The 20442-nt window shown below is 50.3% G+C and overlaps 1 protein-coding gene across 1 annotated transcript in view; it reads left to right on the top strand.

Moving 5' to 3' along the window:
* TRABD2B (TraB domain containing 2B) overlaps positions 1 to 20442 on the top strand; it is a 269250-nt gene that overhangs the window by 235514 nt on the left and 13294 nt on the right. Inside the window, exon 4 of the mRNA XM_049879237.1 lies at positions 4834 to 5008. Coding sequence (XP_049735194.1) covers positions 4834 to 5008 — 175 coding nt within the window. The remainder of the gene's footprint in view (positions 1 to 4833; positions 5009 to 20442) is intronic.

Raw genomic sequence — 20442 nt, 5'->3', positions numbered from 1 at the left:
CTTTGAGCTCCCACATTCCTCACTGCCTTCTTAAAGCATGTATCCCACAGTGTTCTTGTCTACATACAAGTCCGACTCCTCCACTGGGCTGTGAACCTCATCAAGGGCAGCAGACCGTGGCTGAGGGCACTCTGTGGCCCCCTAGCCCGAAACAGGGCTATCCCTATGCTAGTTTCCAGAGACTGTTTGATAGATGGTATAAAGGACAAGGAATAAGTTCATTGAGGTAGGTGACATCAGCAGGACCTGAGCGCCTGACCATCAGACCAGACCCAGCCCTGGTCACGGGTCAGGAGACCCTACATGCCCCAACCCAGCCCTGCCTGGCCTAGCTGCCTCATCATTCCATCCTAGATCTGTCACTCAAGGGCCCTGGGGACTTGACATGTCCTCTTTAAAATGTTATCGTGCATCCTGCACTTAAGCTTGTCACTAGAGATTTAAGACTCCCGGCAAGTCTAATGACATCGTTAATTTGGTTCCATCCCAGCATGGCCCAGACCTAGGCCTCTCCCTTGGCCTGAAGCCAGGCCCATTAGCATGAAGCACACTGAGAGTGTTGGCCAGCTGCTGGGCAGCCCAGGAACCAGAGCCTAACTCCTTCACAGCTTTGAATTGTAACCTTTGGGTTCTTGTCCTCGTTATTTTTTTTTTTAAAGCTCTCCAAGGAATGAGTGAAGATACGTCTTTACCCAAATGCACACTGTGGCCAGGGAGCGTAAGAAGAAGACCTGGGGCACTTCCCCAAATCCCAGGGAGGTCTCTCCCCTGGATTCTTGGCAAATGGGAATAGAAGCCTCTGCTGAGACCACCCTTCACTGGTAGCCTCTGGCATTATTGGGAAGAGGTGACATGAAGTCAGTTCTGTCCCCAGGCTAGTTATACAATAAAAAGCCAAACCAGTTGCTGTCATGTCTACTCTGACTCATGATGACCCCATGTATGTCAGAGTAGAACTGTGCTCCATAGGGGTTTTTTTTTTTAATTATTTATTCCACAACATTTGGTATTTCACCCTTTTTCTAGTGTACAACTTAAGAGATATCAGTTGCATATGTCAACTTGTCTAACCGATTTTCTCATGACCACAGACATAAACTCATGACTTCTGAGAGAATAAGTCCCCGCTCTTCCTCTGCCCTCCTTCCCCAGGTAACGAGTTATAACCTTTGGTCTCTATATATTTACCTATTCTTGTCCTTTTATGTAAGTGAGATCATACAGTATTTGTCCTTTTATGATGGACTTCTTATTTCACTCAACATAATGTCTTCGAGGTTCATCCATTTTGTAGCTTGCATCAGGACTTCATTTCTCTTTATGGCTTCCATTGTACTTAGGTGCCACATTTTCTTATCCATTCCTCTGTTGAAGCACACTTAGGTTGTTTCCACCTATTTGTTGTTGTGAATAGTCCTGCTATGAGCATAGGTATGTGTACGTTCATTCGTGTTACTACTTTTAGGTTCCTAGAATATATACCCAGGAGTAGAATTGCTGAGTCATATAATAGTTGTATTTTTAATTTTTTGAGGAATCACCGTACTATTTTCTATAGCAGTTATACCATTTTATGTTCCCACTAGCAATGGATAAGGGTTCCAATCTCCCCACATCCTCAACAACATTTGTTACTTTCTTTTTTTTTTTTTTTATCATTGCCATTCTAGTAGGAGTAAAGCAGTATCTCATTGTAGTTTTGATTTGCAACTCTATAATGGACAGTGATTGCAAGCATCTCTTCTTGTGTTCATTGGCCTCTTGAATATCCTCTTTGGCAAAGTGTCTGTTCATGTTCTTTGCCCATTTTTTGATTGGGTTGTCTTTTTGTTGTTAAGTTGTGGCAGTTTTATATATATATATTTTGGATATTAGACCTTTAGTGGATATGTGGATCCCAAAGATTTTTTTCTCAGGCTGTAGGTTATTTTTTTACTCTTTTGATAAAATCATTTAATGAACATAGGTATTTAATTTTTTATGAGGTCCCAATTTTCTACTTCGCTTTCTGTTGCCACAGATTCGTCCTGTAGGGTTTTCGATGGCTAATTTTTCAGAAGTAGATTGCCCTGCATTTCTTCCAAGGCACCTCTGGGTGGACTCAGACTTCCAACTTTTAGTTAACAGCCTAGCATATTGATTGTTCACACCACCTAGGGACTCTAGTTCTACAATAAACAAAAAAAAACCCAAACCCATTGCCATCGAGTCAGTTCTGACTCATATCGACCCTATAGGACAAAGTAGAAATGCCGCATAGGGTTTCCAAGGAGCAGCTGGTTCTGACTCATATCGACCCTATAGGACAAAGTAGAAATGCCGCATAGGGTTTCCAAGGAGCAGCTGGTGGATTCGAACTGCTAACTTTTTAGTTAGCAGCCGAGTTCTTAACCACTGAGCCACCAGGGCTCCAGTTGTATAACAGTTGACGTTAAAGTCTTCCTTTGTGCTGTGCACTGTGCTAGGCACTTTCCAAAACTGATCTCATTTAATCCTGACAACAATGTATATTACCCCCATACTATAGATTTCGAAACTGAATCTGAGAAGCCCAGCAACTTGCTCATTATAGAGAGGCCACCCAGCTAGTAAGTGGTAAAAGAGGGATTCTGCTTTAAATTGTCCTGGATGTCTGACTTTAAGGCCCACATTTGTAACCACTAAAACTCTAATACCTCTCAGCAACTTCATCCATTCACTCACTGAACAAATATTTATTTGTTGGCACAACATAGTTCCACATTCCCTCCCATACCCAAGGAAGGAAGAAAAATTCTGTGAGGGGCATGCTTCCATAAATAACCCTTCTGAGTCACAGCCTCTGTTGTGCTCCGCCCATTCAGAAGCCTACAGTGTCTCCTATAGCTGCATTAAGCCCAAGTGTGGCCTATTTTGTCAGGGCAACCAGTCATCCCTTCCATAGTGGTAGTGGGTGGGGGTAACTCCATTCCTTCTTTTATGCATTTGCCCAAAAGTTTCCAGGCACCACTCTCTTCTAGGCCTGACTGAGCTCTGGTAGGACTGCTACATACAGCTGTGCAGGTGGTACACTGCACAAGTCTAGGGGATACCAGTGGTATCATTGTCTTGTTCATCCCAGAAAAATGAATCAGGCCTTTCTGGCAGAAAAGGCCTATGGTACATGAACATCTACCACTTCTCTCAGTCTCAGGAACTTTAACCTTGGCCAGAAGATAACAGAGGCAGATGTCAGTGCCTTTTCAGAGTCCCTCAGGGCTCAGCCTCCACTGATTCCTCCATTTTCCTCAGAAAGACTTGACAACTTGGTAGTGGCTCTAGACACCATGTGGCTGGGTTGCATACCCCTTCTAGGGGTTAAAGTCTCAAAGAAATTAGTCTTTTCATGCCAGACTAGCTATCCAGCAAGTCCATGAGTCAATTAGGCCTCAGGTCTTATGCCTTGTACCTGAGTTGGTGAAGATAGAGAAACCAAAGAGGCAACACCAAGTGGAAGAAATTCTGTGAGCAAGAGCTGACAGGTTGGAATGACATTGATGGGTTGGGAGAAAGAGAGGTATGTACTGACTGATGGCCTTAGTTTTCTCAGTGGCCCCATGATTTCCTCTCAGGCCCCACATATGTGTTAGAAGAGACAGTTCTGGAACACCTGGACCTGCCATCCAGGTTGGAAAGACAAAGGAAGAGAAAGACCAGGGCTTAGATATCAGGTCGCTGGGAGTGGAAGAACCCAGGAGGAAGCACTTGTGGTTAGGAAGGGGCAGCTCAACTCTTTGTTCAATAGTCAATAAAGCCTTTACTTATACTGGGCATCAGGGGCCCAGAAATGGGAAAGGCTCTGTCCCTAAACTCAAGGACCTCTCTGCCTCATTCAAGTGTATGTTGGTGATGCTGTTCCAGCCATGTGGCTGGGTATAGAAATGGGGCAGTAGGGAAGGATCCAGAGCACAGAAATCTGGGCACTTCCAAGCTAGGTTGTTGAACAGCCCATCATTCTGGGTGAAGCTGTGGTCCTAGAGTTGAAGTTTTCAAGAACGGACAGAGAAGTCTGGGTTATGTCCTGAGAGGTGGTGGAGCTGGGCAGATAGATGGGAACATGGTGGTAGCAGCGGATGGTGACCAACCCAGGCTCAGACTTGGGAAAAATTGAGGGTGCTAACACCTTCCCCTCATCTCTATAGTGTGAGGTGGGCTTAATGTAGCCCATGACAGCAAGCATCATCTCATCTAATCCTCACAACATCATCAGCCCCATCTTACAAATGAGAAACCCGGGGATCAGAAAAGTTCAGTAGTTTGCCCAAAGTCACACAGTGTCAGAGCAGGCACAGCTTTATAAAGCCCAGGTCAGCTTTATCCCGTACCCTACGGCCTTTCTGCTACACCAGGCATCTCAGATGACCTCTACACCTCCTTGCTGAACTGAATTCCTCCTAGGCACCAGCACTGGGCTCAGCGCTGAAGTGAGAGCAGTTAACAAGATGAGCAGTGTCCCGGCCTCCTAGGACCACAGTATGCGGAAGCTGAGGTTAAATAAGGCAGAGAGACACAAGACAGAATGATACACATGGGGTCCTGCAGCCTAGGGCTCTCCTAGCTCTGCCACTTTGTTAGCTGTTTGACTTTGCACATGTCTCCAAATCTTTCCCAGTCTTGTTCCTTCATCTGTGAAACTGGAATAACAGCACTCATCTCAAAGTCTTCTCAAAATTGATGAGAAACATACAAACCATTTAGCCCACAGTAAGGGTCAAATAAGGTAAGTTGCCCAGCCCCACCTGGGCTGTGTATGTTTCTTTGAAGCCCACCTTGCCCCATAGAGAACTGAAGGCAGCCTCTGTCTTGCCTTTGCAGCTGCCCAACTTTATCAACACCACCCTTCCGCCACACGAGCAGGTGACAGCCCAGGAAATCGACAGCTACTTCCGCCAGGAGCTGATCTACAAGAGGAATGAGCGGATGGGGAAGAGGGTCATGGCCCTTCTTCAGGAGAATGAAGACAAGATCTGCTTCTTTGCCTTCGGAGCAGGTTTGGGCCAGAGTGGGAAAGGGGTTATTTGCAGAATCCTTAAGGGCTTGGAGATTTGCTAGACCCTACTCTACCTCTACTTCATAAGAGAATAAGTTGAGGCCCAGAATGGGGCAAGGGAAGCCACCCAGCATTCAGTGGTAGAGCTGGAACCCAAAGTGAGCTCTCCTGATGCTAGTCAAGCATTCCTCCATAATGGTTCCTATGGGCAAGGCAGTTCTGGGAAGTGACTCCTGCTGAGGTCAGGACAATCTCTGTGGTTCTTTCCTGTCCCAGGATACCATGTTGAGAGCCTAGAAGAGGAGCCAGTTTCCACTATCCAGTCCAGCCTCACCCCACCAAAAGAATCCAGTGCAAAGCTGTGAGCACCATGTAGCCCAGTGGGGAGAAGGTGGGCTCTAGGATCCCATAGGCAGGGCTCCAGATCCTAACCCAGCCACTTCTAGGCTGCATGGCCTTGGCACAGTACCCTCTCTGAAGCTCAGTGCCCTTTTTCTATAAATGGGCAGTGAAAGCAATAACTATTTGATGAATTGGAAGTATCTACCATATAGAATTATTGTAAAGATCAGTGATAACATGCAAATAACCTGCCACATCGTAGGAGCTCAAAATGGCAGCTACCATTATCATGACTATCATTACTGTGGTAATCAATAGAAGCGTCATCATGGCAATGTGGAAACATGAACTGGATGCTTTCCTCTGGGGGGATCTGGCCTCTTCATGCCAAGGAGAGTCCAGATGGTCAGGTGCAGTGCTTCGCCAGCATCTCTCTCATGACTCTTCCTCCTCTTTTCTCCTCTACTCTTTCTTCCTTTCTTGGTGTCTGTCTCTGCCTAGGACTCCAGTCTCCACGTTAAGATCATGACATTGCATTTGCTTGCTTTATCAGCTAGGTCTTAGTTGCTGACAGTGACAAGCATTTATCTCGTGCTCATGTTACCTGAAATTTGGGCCAATAGGCTTCACCTCGTGCTTTTGTGAAAATAAAATGAGATGGTTCACAGACATGCTCAGCCCATGCCTGGTGCTGTGCACATTGCTGTCATCTTCTGGTCCTTCTCGCCCCTGACTCATTACTCTTACACTGTCCATATCAGGCCAGGCCATGTTGAATCAAGTCGAGTAGTCAGTCTGACCCAGAAGGACCTTTTGGGGCATCCTGATATTGTAATGGGACATATCCACTGTTTTAGGTCTGTCCCCCTTCAAGGGCAAGAGCCAGCAGCACTTCTGTCTGTGTCTTTCTTCCCTGCTCTGCAGCCCTCAGCAAGTAGAGACACATGGGAGGGGCTTGGAAACAGATGCAGCCCTTTTAAGGCCACACTTGCAACTGGACAGAAGGGGTTTCTGGACTCACACTGGAGCTTGGTCACAGCCTATTATAACCTCCGGCAAGTCTTGACCTCTCGCAGCATCCATTTACACATCTGAACCAAAGGAGTTAGGACTCACTTGGACAACCTACATTCTAGGATCTCTTCAGACATAGGTTTCAGAGCAGGGAGGGATTCCTGTGGGGAGGCCCATCAGAGTGTCCTACTCCAACCAACATGAGCAGGACCTTGGATGACCACGCGGAGAGGGCTAGGCCACTTTCCAGCTGCCCACACCTCCGGGGGGCCTGGTGTGAGTCAGGGCAGCTTTGTGGACCCATGCAGAGATGTGCTCACCAACTTACCCTGTCCCTCACCACCCAGCAGCCTCCCCAGCCCTTCCTCCGTGGGCATCGGCAGTGTATCCTGTGTGGGAGCAGCCCCCTGCTGACTTCCAAAGGGGAGCCACTCTGGGCTTGTTCACCCCCAGGCTCCTCCAGGGCCCAGGAGGAACTCCCCCTGAGCCCAGTCATTGAGGGAGGCCACAGAGGGAGTCAGCATTCCACATGCCCACCTGACTTTGGTAGGACCTCACTGCTCCACCCTCACCAGGACCAGATCAACCCAGGGTCTGGAGGTAGCTAGCCCAAGCTTGTGCCTGTGGGAGAGGAAGTGGGAGAGCCTAGAGATGGGCATGAGTACTTACCTCTTTTTCCTGAAACCCCAAGTCTGTGGGTTCACAGATGTCACTCAAGCATCAGGCCAGCACCCAGGCATCACACTCCAGTTTCTTCCCCATCTCCAGAATCCAGTCACGTCCTGTTGACAGAGCACCAAAAAACTTCAAACCCTTCTACCCTCTCCATTCCCGCTGCCATGGCCCCAGTCCAAGCACCCATCAGCTGTAGCTTCCTCACCTTCTCCCCGCCTCTAGTCTGCTCCACACGGTGTGGCCTGTGAATCGTGCTGGGTCTCCCATCCAGGATTTGAGCTCTGGGAGGGCAGATGCCATGGCTTAATCATCTCTTTGTCTTTGGTAGCTTGTAATAGCTTTCAGGATTGGTGAGTGAATGAATGAATGCGTGAATGGACAAATGAATGAGTGCTGAGCAGAGCCTCCCTGTCCAGTTGTCCTCTGGGCCTGGTGAGCTGATTAGGACAGTTGTTAGTTGCCGTCGAGTCGAGTCTGATTCATGGCGACCCCAGGTGTGCAAAGTAGAATTGCTCCAGAGGGTTTTCTTGGCTGTAATCTTAACAGAATGAGATCATCAGGACTTTTCTTCTGTAATACCAGTGGGTGAGTTCGAACTACCAGCCTTTAGGTTAGCAGTTAATTACAGACCAGCAGTAAAGTCAGGGCAAACTGAGCTGCCTCAGCTCTTATGGATCTGCTCTCCAAAAACAACAGGTCTGGAGCTGCCATGTCCAGATGTTGCTGGCATCTGTCACTCCTCCCCTCGAGCCACACCAGGAACAGATGACTCGCTCTGGGCTGCTAATCCATTCTCAACCCAGGAATTTCAAAGCTCGCTTGAGCCTGCCCACGTCATCATCCCAAGAAAATCCACTGCTGTCGAGTTGATTCTGACTCACAGCAACCCTACAGGACAGAGTAGAACTGCCCCATAGGGTTTCCAAGGCTGAAAATCTTTATGGAAGCAGACTGCTACATCTTTCTCCTGCAGAACCACAGGTGGATTTGAACCACTGACCTTTCAGTTAGCCGCCAAGCACTTAACCACTGTGCTACCAGGGCCCCACCTCATCATAGCCGGGGGCAAACTGAGGTTCCCAGAGAGCAAGACATGGACAAAATCCCACAACAAGTTAGGGAGAGAGCCAGGACTGGCCCACAGGCCCACGAGCCATGGTCCTGGGCTCTCTGTTCATTTGTGGGGCAGGCAGCCAGCCGAGCAGACCTGCACAAAGTCAGCATACTGGCATGGAGCATGTACTCATGCAATCTGTGGTGGGAAAAGGCCACTCCCACCTCATTACATTCTTACGGTCATGTAACTCCCGAGTCTGGCATCCGATGACAGGCTGAAGGATTTATGTGTGGGCCAGGCCCAGCCCTCTCAGTGAGCAGGCAACCTGCCACCCAGCTCCATCCTCACTCCTGTGCCAGATGCCTCTCTGTATCCATCTGGGGGTCACCCCCACTGTTGGACAGCAGGGGCCTCCGAGATCAGCCTAATTCTCCTTGCCTATTCCCTGCTGGGTCCCAAAAAAGGGATAGGGCCCCCAAGGCCATAGGAAGGAGGAAGGGTCTAGGCCACTGGAAGTCCTCCTAACCACCCCCCAGGCATGTGCCTGCTCGTGCCAAGGACGCTCAGCTCCAGTGTCAATGGGTGTCTCTAGGAAACACAAGCATGGTTATAAGACGCTTCGGTCTACCCCAAGCCCAGCCTTGCTCGGTGTCCAAGCCAGGCCAGTGCTGAAGTTCTGCCATTCTAGGATGAGCCCAGCCTCAGAATCCAGCCAAGGGCCTGGAGCTCTGGCAGCCGAGGGCCCTAAAGGCTCTGTGGCCTGGAGCTCTGGGGAGGACCAAGCAAGCTAAGGTGAGAGAGAGCTCAGCCGGCCTGGCCCCTCCAGTGCTACTGAGCCTGTCTCCAGCCCACCTCAGCTCCAGAGCCCCGCCCTGAGAGCCTGCGAGGACAGACTGGGATTTGCAGTGCTGACGCCAGCATACAGAGTGGTTTAGTGGAAAGGGTAAGAGTTTTGAAGTCAGTAGGTCAGGATTAAAGTGTGGCTCTACCACTGTCAGCAAAGAGACCCTGGGAAAGCCATTTCATCTCCGAGGGCCTCAGTCTCTCATCTGTAAAATGGGATAATGCACCTGTCTTCTAGGGGAGTGCTAGGTATGCTTATTTTAAGTCATAGGTTTAAAACTTTATTGTGTGGTGGTTAGGTCTTATAATAAAAACCTCCTCTATGTGCCAGCCACCATTACTAGGCTCTTTGATTAAATTAACAGCATGCAATGTGTCCTTTTATACTCATTTTGTGGATGAGAACTGAGACCCAGAGAGGATGAATAGCTTCCTCCAGGCCAGGCAGGCAGAGTGTTGATTTGAACCTTAGCCTCTTGGGTCCCAGTTCCAGCCTTTTCCTCTACACACAGTGCCCTTGCTAGCATACTTGCAGAAATAGTGATGACTTTGAGGGAAGGGGTACCCCTTAAGCTGCTACATCTCACAGGAGAGCACTCTTTTTAGTGTCTGTGATGTGTCTGCCACGTGGCGCTGTTTGACTGCTCCCAGAGGGAAGCAGGATTAGCAGGGACGGTTGGGGTGCGGACAAGTGCAACAACTCTGAGCAGGCCTGGGTGACAGCTTGGGGCCCAAATGGAAGTCCTGCCTCTCAGAAGGTGGCTGTGGCTGTGGCCGGTGAAGAGGTCAGCTGCTGCTATGGAAGGGGTGTGCAGGCCTGGCGGGTGAAGGGCGAGTGGAGGCCGGTTCCCAGTTGCTTGGCTCATGCCCCTGGAGGAGTTGAGCATAAAGGCCCCCCAAAGATCTTCTAGTCTAGTCATTTCCAGATGTGGGTCCTAGGATTTCTTCTGGTGTACAAATAACTGAGGAAAGTAAGTAAAGGGTTGTGCATTTTTTATAGCTAAATTTATTCAATTTATAGGGCTATCCTGTGTTCTGGGATTATTTCCTTTCTACTGTTTTTGGAGTTAAAACATCCTTTGCTTAAAAAAAAAAAAAAAAAAAAGATGGCGATAGAAGAAGGCAGATAGGGCTCTCAGAGTCCTTACTTGGCAAAATAAGAAGTTGGTAACTGTATTGATCCCCCCTCCCCCACCTTTTTTTTAGGATGGGAAAGAATTGAGTATCTTAAAACGTGATGGAAAGAATACAATAGAAGAAGAAAGGCTGATGATACATGGGAGGGGGAGCACTAGCCTGAGGTTGAGAGAGGGCAGGGAGAGTGGGAGCCGGAAGGTTTGGTGGAGGAGGACCTCTCTTCACCTCTTACCTAAGGGTGGGAGGGAGGAGGCCAGCAGGAAGGCTTGGGGGTAGAAAGCTGAGCGTTCTCAACTGATGGCTTCTGATTTCTCTACAAAATAAAAGGTGAAGTTACCTGTGGGAAAAAAAGAGGAAGGTGGGAGGGTTCTTTGTTCAAAAAGGGCAGAACATTTGACATAAATGCAAGAGAGGCTGGCCACAAGAAGTGACAAGGGCAGAGAAGTTAAATAGGTGTCATTTTCTGGGCAAACCTGTGATTGATTGGTGTGAGGGATGATAAATCCACAGCAGAGCACCACAGGGAAGAGGTCCTGGTTGATCAGTGATGTCTGCTGTTGACCAGGCCAAGGGCACATACACGCCACATATCTGCTCTGTCTGTACTAGGAATCCAGAAGATGCTGAATGGCAAGGAGGGCCCGTGAAACTACAGTTGTCCCAAGTCGCAGACTGAGATTTTCTCCAGCAACACCGAACAGCTACGGTGTAAGTGTGGATGCTGTCCCCCAGGCCTGTCTCCCAATTTTATCCCAGCATCCACTGCTCATTTGTCATCCCACGTGAGTGGACTACTCCAGGACAGGGTCCATGTATCCTCAGAATTACAAACACTTAGTGGATAGTTGGAAACCCTGGTGGATGGTCTATAAAGACATACTGGACCAAGTCACATGGAATCAAGTTCATTCCATTCAGTCACATGGTATCTCCCAAGCCCCAGGCCTCATGGTGGGGGACAGGTCGTCTCAGTCCCAGGCACTAGAAGAAAATACCAGTTTTGTCCCTAGCTCCAGGGAAACTGGGACTTTCCTGAGCTGTTCTTTACCTGTTTCCAAAAAATAAAAAAAAACCAAACCCAGTGCCATCAAGTCGATTCTGACTCATAGCGACCCTATAGAACAGAGTAGAACTGCCCCATAGAGTTTCCAAGGAGCGCCTGGTAGATTCGAACTGCCAACCCTTTGGTTTGCAGCCGTAGCGCTTAACCATTACGCCACCAGGGTTTCCTTTACTTGTTTAGCCATCTAGAAATCCTCTAGCATATATTTTTTTTTCCTGGAATAGAATGAGTAGTTTAGGACCTGGAGAAGCTGGGTTAGAGACATGAGCTAGAACCGAAGGTAAACCATGTGACCTCTAGGGCCCATTCATTTGAAACTCTGAGAGCCAGTTGGTTATCTCACATCCTGTAACCGTAGCATGCTGTAATTCAAATATAATTCTAACTTCTGATGTTCCAGAATCTTTTGACCTAAACATCCTATTGTTCGAAGATTATATGGTTCTAATATCCCACCATGGCATTATCCTAGCATTCTAATTTTCTAACGTCATTAGAATGCTAGAGTTACAGGATGTGAGATAACCAACTGGTTCTCAAGAGTTTCAAATGAATGGGCCCTGGAGGTCACGTGGTTTACCCTTGGGTCTGGCTTGTGTCTCTAACCCAGCTCCTCCAGTTGTTGTCAATTCGATTCCGATTCATGGTGACCCCATGTATTACAGAGTAGAACATAGAGTTTTCAAGGCTGTGATCTTTCGGGAAGCAGGCTGCTAGGCCTGTCTTCCAAGGTGCCTCTGGGTGGGTTCAAACCACCAACCTTTTGGTAAGCAGCCGAGCATTTAACAATTTGCACCACCCGCAGACTCCAAGTCAAGGACCAAAAAAAAAAAATCAAACCCATTGTGGCCAAGTCAATTCCAACTCATAGTGACCCTATAAGACAGAATAGAACTGCCCCATAGAATTTCCAACAAACACCTAGTGGATTTGAACTGCTGACCTTTTGGTTAGTAGCCATAGCACTTAACCTTTATGCCACCAGGGTTTCCAAGTCAAGGACAGGAGGGTGGAAAAGGGAAACAGTCTGATGTTGTGGAAACTTCTTGCATTCTGAAACCTTTCATGTGGCCTCTCAGACCCTTTCCTCCCGCATCTGTACAATGAAGGGCTTACATGGGGTGAGGGCTAAGGCCCCTTCTAGCCCCAACATCCAGCAGTTCCATCCACGCCTATGGTTTGGATGGTTAGCATTGAAAGGCAACAGTGTAAGTCAGAGTACTGGAGGAGGTGAGAACCAGTAGAAATCTTGATGCAGGTCCAGATGCCTTCTAGTTCCTTCTGTGGTCCCCGCAGTCCTCAGGACAAGACCCATTCCCATCTCCTCCCCTCCTTGGTTTTCTACTCAGTAGCCTCAGGGACAGAAGTCCCTCAGAGCTCATGGCTGGGCCCAGAAGAACAGCGATGCTCCATGTGTTGCCTTTTTAACTTCAGAAGCAAGAGGACCAGCCTCATGCCCAGCCACTTTCTCCTCTCCCAGTCAAGCACCCCGGCCTGTCATACTCCCCAGACTAGAGCATGAGGCCACAGTGTCCGGAACTGTTTCAGAATTTCCAACAGTGCTTCAAAGTACCCTGCCGCCCCACCACGTCCACATCTGGCAGCTGGCACGCCAACTCTGGGCTACAGTCCTTGGCCAGAGTCGCTGTTCCTGTTTCAGCCCAGAGCATCTGTCCTGCTGGAGGAAACTCCCAGCTGCTGGCTTGTTCCCAGCTGGGGCCACCCCTGAGCCTCTGGAACAGGGACGCCCCTGAGATTTCTAACCGCAGGAGAGAGCCAAGAAAACCCCTGTACCCATTGCCCAGACTGCTCCCAGTCTGCAGTATCAGGGAATGAGGATTTACGTGGAGAAGGGCAGGGAGAAGGAAGTGGAACATTGTAGATTAAGAAAATGGGCTTCAGATCCAGACTGCTTGAGTTAGAAAACCAGCGCTCCTCCGTAGGAGCCACGTAACCGGTTGCCGTGAAGTCAGCTCAGACTCATTGTGACCCCATGTGTGTCAGCGTAGAACTGTGCTCCATATCATTTTCAACGGCCGATTTTCCAGAAGTAGATCACCAGGACTTTGTTCCACAGTGCCTCTGGGTGGACTTGAAACTCCAGCCTTTGGGTTAGCAGCTGAGCGCATTGACTGTTCATACCACCCAGGGACCCCTAGGATCCATGTAGCCTTGGGGAAATCAGTTACTTAGCTTCTCTCACCCTCAGGTTTCACCTCTGTAAAATGAGTATGAGATTCAATGATCCAGTCTTGGCACACACAATCACTCCATCAATGTACGCTTCTGTGCTGTCATTATTATCTCAGGGTCCCTGGCTCCTAGGAGCCCCCAGTACCCAAGGACAAGACTCCCACACACAAGGGAGTAGGGCCCTTGGGGTGGAGGGAGCAGAAGAGCCCTGTGGCTTCTGAGGGCCAAGCTGGGACACTGCAGGGAAATCCCAAGGTTCAGGTTTCAGCTCCAAGTTACCGTGATGCTCAGAGAGGGTAGGCTGTGTCCCTGCCCATCTCTAGTCAGCCCACAGTGGTGCTGCGATTCTAGGAAAAGAGCCTCCAGGTGTTGTGAGAATGAAGACTGTGGCGGAGGTGGTCCCTATGCAGGACACTGCCCCCTGCAGTTCACAGAGCCCATCACAGACTCTGTCTGGGGCACTCCCCACAGTGCCCTGTGCTGGCTTCGAACCACCCTGCACAGTCACTACTGGATTCGGAGCAGCCTCCCCCAAGGGGGAAGGGGACCACAAGGCACACGAGGTCCAGGAAAGGTTTGTGGAGTGAGCGATGCCAGATCTAGGCCTCAGGGCGGAGACTGGTCAAACCCCAGATTTATGTTCTCATCAAGGAGGGACTTACTTGAGGGGGAGGGGCTTGCAGGGGAGGCTTCCTCGCCCGTAAACCAAATATTAATTAAAAGAGGATCTGGTCCCAGGAAATGAAAGACTCCAACACTGGGGATTTTAAAAGCACCAGAGGATTGGCTTGCAGGGTTGGGTCTGGCAGGGTAGAGAGGGGGAAGTACACAGCGGGAGGTCCTGAAGAGACTCCCAAACTGGGCAACCTTCAGAGCCATGAGTCACAGGCCCCAAAACAGATCCTGCCCCAAAGAAGCCTGCCTTGTGCCCAGGGAGCCCCAGCCTCAGCAGCTGCTTCCACAAATTGCTCTTTAAACTGGCACATCCCCGTGCCACGGCATGGGCTTGGGTCAAACCCCACGCTGCCCCTTTCTGCCTGGTGACACTGTTGTGAGGTTAAATGAGAAAATGAATCATTACATTCTCAGGGCTGGAGAATTGGTAGGTGGAGTTGCTTCTATTGGTAGTTGTAGACATCTTTGTGTTATTAACGAGACAGCTTCACCCATTGGAGTCTCTGGACTCTTTCACTTCTGACCCCCCTGAGTTCTGGCAGCCTGCAAAGAGGAGCAGGTGATAAAGAGGAGAGAATCTCAGATTCCAGGTCAACATGCCCAATCCACAGGATGCCTGAATCCCCTCTATGCAGGCCTGACAAGCACTCATTGATCCTCTACTTACACACCTCCAGGGCTGTGGCACTTACTCCCATGCAGAGCTGGACAGAGCCTGGGAGAATGTTCTTTGGTTCCAGCTAAAACTTGGCCCCTTGGCCTTGTCCCACTGCGATTCAGAATCTCAGGGCTTGTCCCTTCTGCCCCAACCCTCACCATTGCCCACCTGCTCCTCACTGTATATTTCAACAGCCACTGTTGGTGGCCCGCACACCCACCCTCTGCCTGGAAAGCCCTCCCTCTTCTCTTCCCCTGACTTTCTAATGCTGCAAGATGTGTCCCTGAGGTCCTCTACACTGGGAAGCCTTCATTGACCCCCCCTAGTCTGGGTTCCACCCCTTTCTTTTCAGCCCCCCACCCCTGTGAGTCCCCCCATCACCGCGCAGCTCATGCTGTCCTGTTAATATTTGCATGCCCGACTCCCCCACACGTTGCAATGTCCTCAGGGGTGGGGACCGTGTGTCTCAGCTTCTGGCACAAGGCTGGGTACAGAGGAGGCGTCATCTCACTGCTGCCTGGGTGGAAAAGGCCCCAGCCCTACTCTGGGCTGGCCCGCAAGGCAGGAGACAGGAAACCCCACTCTGCCAGTCTCCCTCCCAGACACGTCTTTGGAGATGAGAAGCCCTGGGGTTCCACCCAATGGTCCATCCATCCGTGGGTCCATTCGTGCAACACTCTCCTCACACTTCCTAGGAAAACAAACACGACTGTATCTTGATATCCGGCCTGCTGATCCTGGCAGCAAGATTAGCATTTGAAAGTTTCCCTTGCATTAATTTCAGACGGAACATAAATATGGGCCTGGGATCCCTCTTCCAGCAGGAGAAAACTGGAAACCCGGCATACTCACTGGAGAGAAAATATGTGTGCAGGCCGAGCGGAGCCGGTGCTACTTTGGAGCCTTTGTGGGAACATCTGGTTCTCCCTGCCTCCCTCTGTCCAGCCCCCCAACACTGTCTTGAAATTACACTGTTAATTGGTGCATTGTTCTTGCTGAACACTCACACAATTTTGTCTCCAATCTGGTGAACCTTGGAAGGTACACATGTTCCTGACAATTTCCTGCCCCAAAATGTGAACTCAGGATCCCTTGCCGCCAGAAATGCTTCAAAGTGAATGTATTGGAATGCAGTGAACTAGGACAACTCTGGATGAAAGTCCAAGCTTTGTCTTTTACCAGCTGCGTGACCTTGGGCAAGTCCCAGCTCCTCATTGAGCCTCAGTTTCCTCATCTGTAAACTGGGGATACCTCGAAAAGAATATGAAACGAAATCATGTTTGAAAAGCATCGTGCACTCAGGATACTCACTAAGTATGAGTTTGTGAACACCATCATCCTCAAATGATGGACTCCTAGAGCTGGGAGGGCCCATGAGACCGTCTGGTCCAACCCCCTGTAGGGAAACTGAAGCACAGAGAGAGGAAGGTCCCACAGCCACTTGGTTGCTGAGCCAGGTCTGAACCCCAAGTTTTCTGTCTTGACCCCAGGGCAGGATTCTTTGTTCTATCCTACCTTGTCTTCTGGTGTCTGAGAGTAAATTGGGGCTATCGTCTGTGCCCAGGAGATGGGGAACAGCTAGATACAGTCTGTGCTCTGCTCACCCAGCCTTGTGCCCTGGCACAGGGCTGCTTGCCACCAGAAGAAGGGGAGCCTTTTCTTCTGCATTAAAATGTCATAGGGACTGTGTCTACGCAGAGCAGTGTGCCTTTTCCTATTTACACATAAGTGTCCTTTAAGCAGGGCCCTGGCTTAGGAGTCTGGGGAGACAGCCACCAAACCAGCCCCACTATTTTTCATACCTGTCATCCCTCCTTTAGACCTTGCTAGCACAGTTTCCCTTCCACGACTGCCCTCCCCTACATCTCCATCTGAATCCCACCCATCCTGGGTCCCCTCCTCCAGGAAGCCTTCTAAGATACCCCCGGTGGAATTACCCTCCACTCCACCATCCTCTTGTGTTCATTTCTGGATTCTCTTGCTCATCTCTCCTCTTTCTCCTTTTCCCTCTTTTCCTCTCTATCTCTTGTCTCTTCACATCTTTTTCTCCTGTTTTTTTCTCTTTCTGCCTCTGCCTGTCCTTTTCTCTTTTTTTCAATTGCCTCTGTCTCTGGGTCCCTCTCTCCTCCTCGCTGTCTTTCTCCTCTCTGTTTTTCTGTGTCCTGGAGCTCCTTTCCTCTTTCTTGTCTCTCTCTCTGTGAGTGTCTCTGCATGTCTCTCTGCCTCTCTGGGTGTCTCCTCTCTTCCTTCTTTGTCTCTCCAGTTCTGTGTGCCCCCACCCCCCACCGTTCTCCCTCTCTCTCCCCGTCTCCGCATCCACACAGCCTCCGCAGATGAAATGGAACGTGCCTTCCTGTGGAGAGCTGGCCAGAGAACAGCTGTCAGTGCTGGAAGGAACTGCTGAGCAGTAGCCAGGAGACCCGGGGAGCCTGGGCAAGCCATGCAGGCTAAGCCCCGACACCGTGGGGCCCCTCTGGAAACTTTCCACCACCTTCCCTAAAGATTCCAGGATGGGCGTGGAGCCTTTTTCAGGATTTCTGACCTTGGCGGCCAGCCTAAGCCCTGTCTGCCAGCCCCTGGGGACAGCATGAGCTAGGCCCTGACTCAGCGCTGGTCCAATGGCTAAGCTCCTGGGATTGGTGGAATCTGGAGGACCATCACCAAGGGGCAGGGCTGGGACAGCAAGAAGAGGGGATCCATGAGCTCAGGTCTCCTGGGGATAGGATGAGATCATAGAAAGGATATGGACTTACAGGTTTTGTCACTCATTCATTCAACAAACGTTCACTAAGCCACCACCATGTGCCAGACTCACATGCTCTCCCTGAGGTGAGTTGTTGGAAACATTCCTGACAGTGTGGGAAGATCATTCTAGCTGCAGCATGGAGAGCGAGCTAAAGAGAAGGAGGAAGACAATTTCTGCAGTGATGATGACGGTGGGTGTGGCTGAGATGAGTACCACCCATTGCCGTAGACTCCGACTCACGGCCCCCTGTATGTGTCAGAGTAGAACTGTGCTCCGTGGGGTTTTCAATGACTGAGTTTTCAGAAGTAGATCTCCAGGCTTTTCTTCTATGGTACCTCTGGGTGGACCTGAACCTCCAACCTTCTGGTTAGCAGTGAGTGTGTTAACTATTTGCACTACCCAGGGACTCCTCTTTGATAAGAATTTGAGAATTTGATGAGAATTTGAAAAGGTCACTATTGATTGCTTCCATTTTCTCAAAATAGATAGTCTTCTATTGAGGGTCTTAAGAAGAGCAATAAAGGTCTGGAACCATTGAGGGGATGGATGGGAGCACAAATCAAACAGGTGTTTGGTCAGTTACTGCTCAGGACCCAGTGGGCATGCCTTAAAGCCGGGGACCGGGGCCCCCTGGATGTTTCCTTCTCTGTCTGTAGACATGCTCCTTTTGGAGGGCCATGCAGCGCTCAGTAAATATTTGCTGCTGCTGCTCCTGTACAGCCTGAGGCCAGTCAGTTTCCCCTGGCTGCTCTTGAAATCCATTAGGCTGATGCAGGGACCACTGTTGGAGTGGGTAGGAGGCCTTCATCTTTAAACAGGTCTCCATGGAGGCACAGAAAGAATTGCCGTCATCGCCAGCAGTGGATTCCAAGAGCTGTTGGCAGGGAATTCCTGCAGCCTGGGGACCGGAGGCTGTCACTTGGGTCTCCCTTTCAGCTCCCCTGACCACGTTCTGGGAGCAAGCAAGAGTGAGATGCTTCGGCGGCCCTGGTCCCACTGTAGGGAGACTGTCTGCAGCCCGTTTTTCAGGACTTCACTGTGGGTTTTGCAAAGGACGTTCACTTCTGCTGCCTCCTTAGGGCTTTACAACTGCCCCCAAATGTCACTCAAAGGGAAAACTGAGACCGGGGGCAGGAAAGCCACTTGCCCAGGATCACACACGGAGTGGGAAACTTGGCCTTGGCAGGACCCTGGGTCTTCTGTCCTCAGAAGCACTGGGGTAGGGCCAGAGCTCTGGGAGGGCCTGTTTATGCCTGAACTGTCTGCATCTCTTCTGCAGTCAGCTTCCCAAACATGCCTTGCTGTCGCTGACCTCGAAGCCTTTGCACATGCTGTTCCCTTTCCCTGAAACACTCTCCCTTGGGTGCCATCTCACTCCCATCCTCACCTAGTGTACTCTTACCCCATCCTTCAGCTAGCAATGCTTCCTCCACAAAGTCTGCCTTGAGCCCAGCTTGGACTAGATGCTCCCCATGTGCCCCTCAACCTCCTGGGCTTCCGTCTGCATAGTACTTAGAACCTGGGCTGAAATAAAATGATTCTCTAAACTGTGAGTGCCTGGAACAGGATCCTACCTATTCACCACTGTCCAGCACAAGATAGGCACTCAGTCAGTGCTTGTTAAATGAATGAAGGGGTTGGAGGGAGGGATGGAGACAGGGAAGAATTGGTGCAGGTGGAGGGGGGAGGAAAAGCAAATTTCCATAAGGGCCGCTGGAGTCAAACAAAAGCCTTCCACATAGAATGGAGAGCTGGAGGAGCCCATAGATATTATATAGTCCAGTTCCTCTGTTTTACATAAAGAGAAGCTGAGGGCTTTAGAGCGGAAGGCTCTGCCCAAGATCTCAGAGTGAGTGGGTTGGATCCTGGACTAGAACCCAAGTGTCACATTCCCAGTCCAGTGGTCTTTGGCAGTGGCCCCAAGGTGGAATCCCAGGACCGTGCAGAGCAGTTAGAGAGAACTCGTTGTTCTGGAAGACCTGGGCAGTGGCAGAGCTAGCCTCGAGGTGTGGGAGGCCAGTGATGCCAGAGAGCTAGAGGTCCACCCCTCTGCCCAACCACAGGGCATTCCCAGCCTTGTCTCCTCTTTGTGGAGCCTCTCCATTCCCATCAGCTTGTCCACTTTCTGTTCTCCTCAGACCTCCCTGGGGCTGTCAACATGCTGACCTTCCAGCTTGCCACCTGTCACCACCGTCACAGGCAATTAGAGTCAGAGTGCAGGCCCCCCACCCCGGGATGAATAGTGAGCAGGAGGGGAGAGTCCTGCCCGCGAGTGGGGCTGCAGGGCAGACTGATGGGCTGGGAGGGCCCAGCAGGCTGACAGCAATCATCCAGCTACCCCAACTCTGCCCCAGATTGAACAGGAGGAAGACTGAGGCCCAAAGAGGGAGAGGGCTTGCCAGTGTGCTGACCCCCACCAGCTACTGTGTCCACGGTCGATTGGCTCCCCAGGATGCTTCCAAACCCAGGCCTGGGAGAGCTTCCGCCTGTGCTCCCAGACTTCAAACCTGCCTCTGATGAAGGAGGGGATTCCCACTCTCACTTGGGGCTTTGCACTAACAGTTCACGTCTATACTCTCAGTGCCAGTGCAGAGTGGCCACAGAGCAAGTGTGTCATAAATGTTTGTCATGGATGAATAGTGGGTAAGGGACCGAGGTGGAGACCACCTCCTCTTCCTCCACACAGCTGGGCCGCCTCTGGAGAGTTCAGTTCTGTGTTTGTATCTCTTTTATGCCCCTGTCACTGTCTCCCTCCCACAACCAGTGGGGTTCGTTGGTCTCCCTGCTGGGATTTTACACCTCAGCGAGTCCCCAGTGGCCGTTCCAGAACCTGAATGCCCTAAGTGGTCGGTTGGTGAACAGACAACTCAATGAATGCTCGGACCCAGCCAGCATGTACTGAGCATGTGCAGGGCACTGGGGCCATGGTCCCTGCCCCTTGGGATCTGGCAAGGAGATAGATACTCTCATGTTAAGGGAGCGATACAGGAGTTGCGGTTGGAGTTTAGAAGGATGAGCCATAGGACTGCTG

Source organism: Elephas maximus, chromosome 3 (assembly GCF_024166365.1).
Source record: "Elephas maximus indicus isolate mEleMax1 chromosome 3, mEleMax1 primary haplotype, whole genome shotgun sequence".
Taxonomy (NCBI): Eukaryota; Metazoa; Chordata; class Mammalia; order Proboscidea; family Elephantidae; genus Elephas; species Elephas maximus.
Note: the sequence above shows the minus strand (reverse complement) of the source record. Positions and strands in the feature narration are given on the sequence as shown.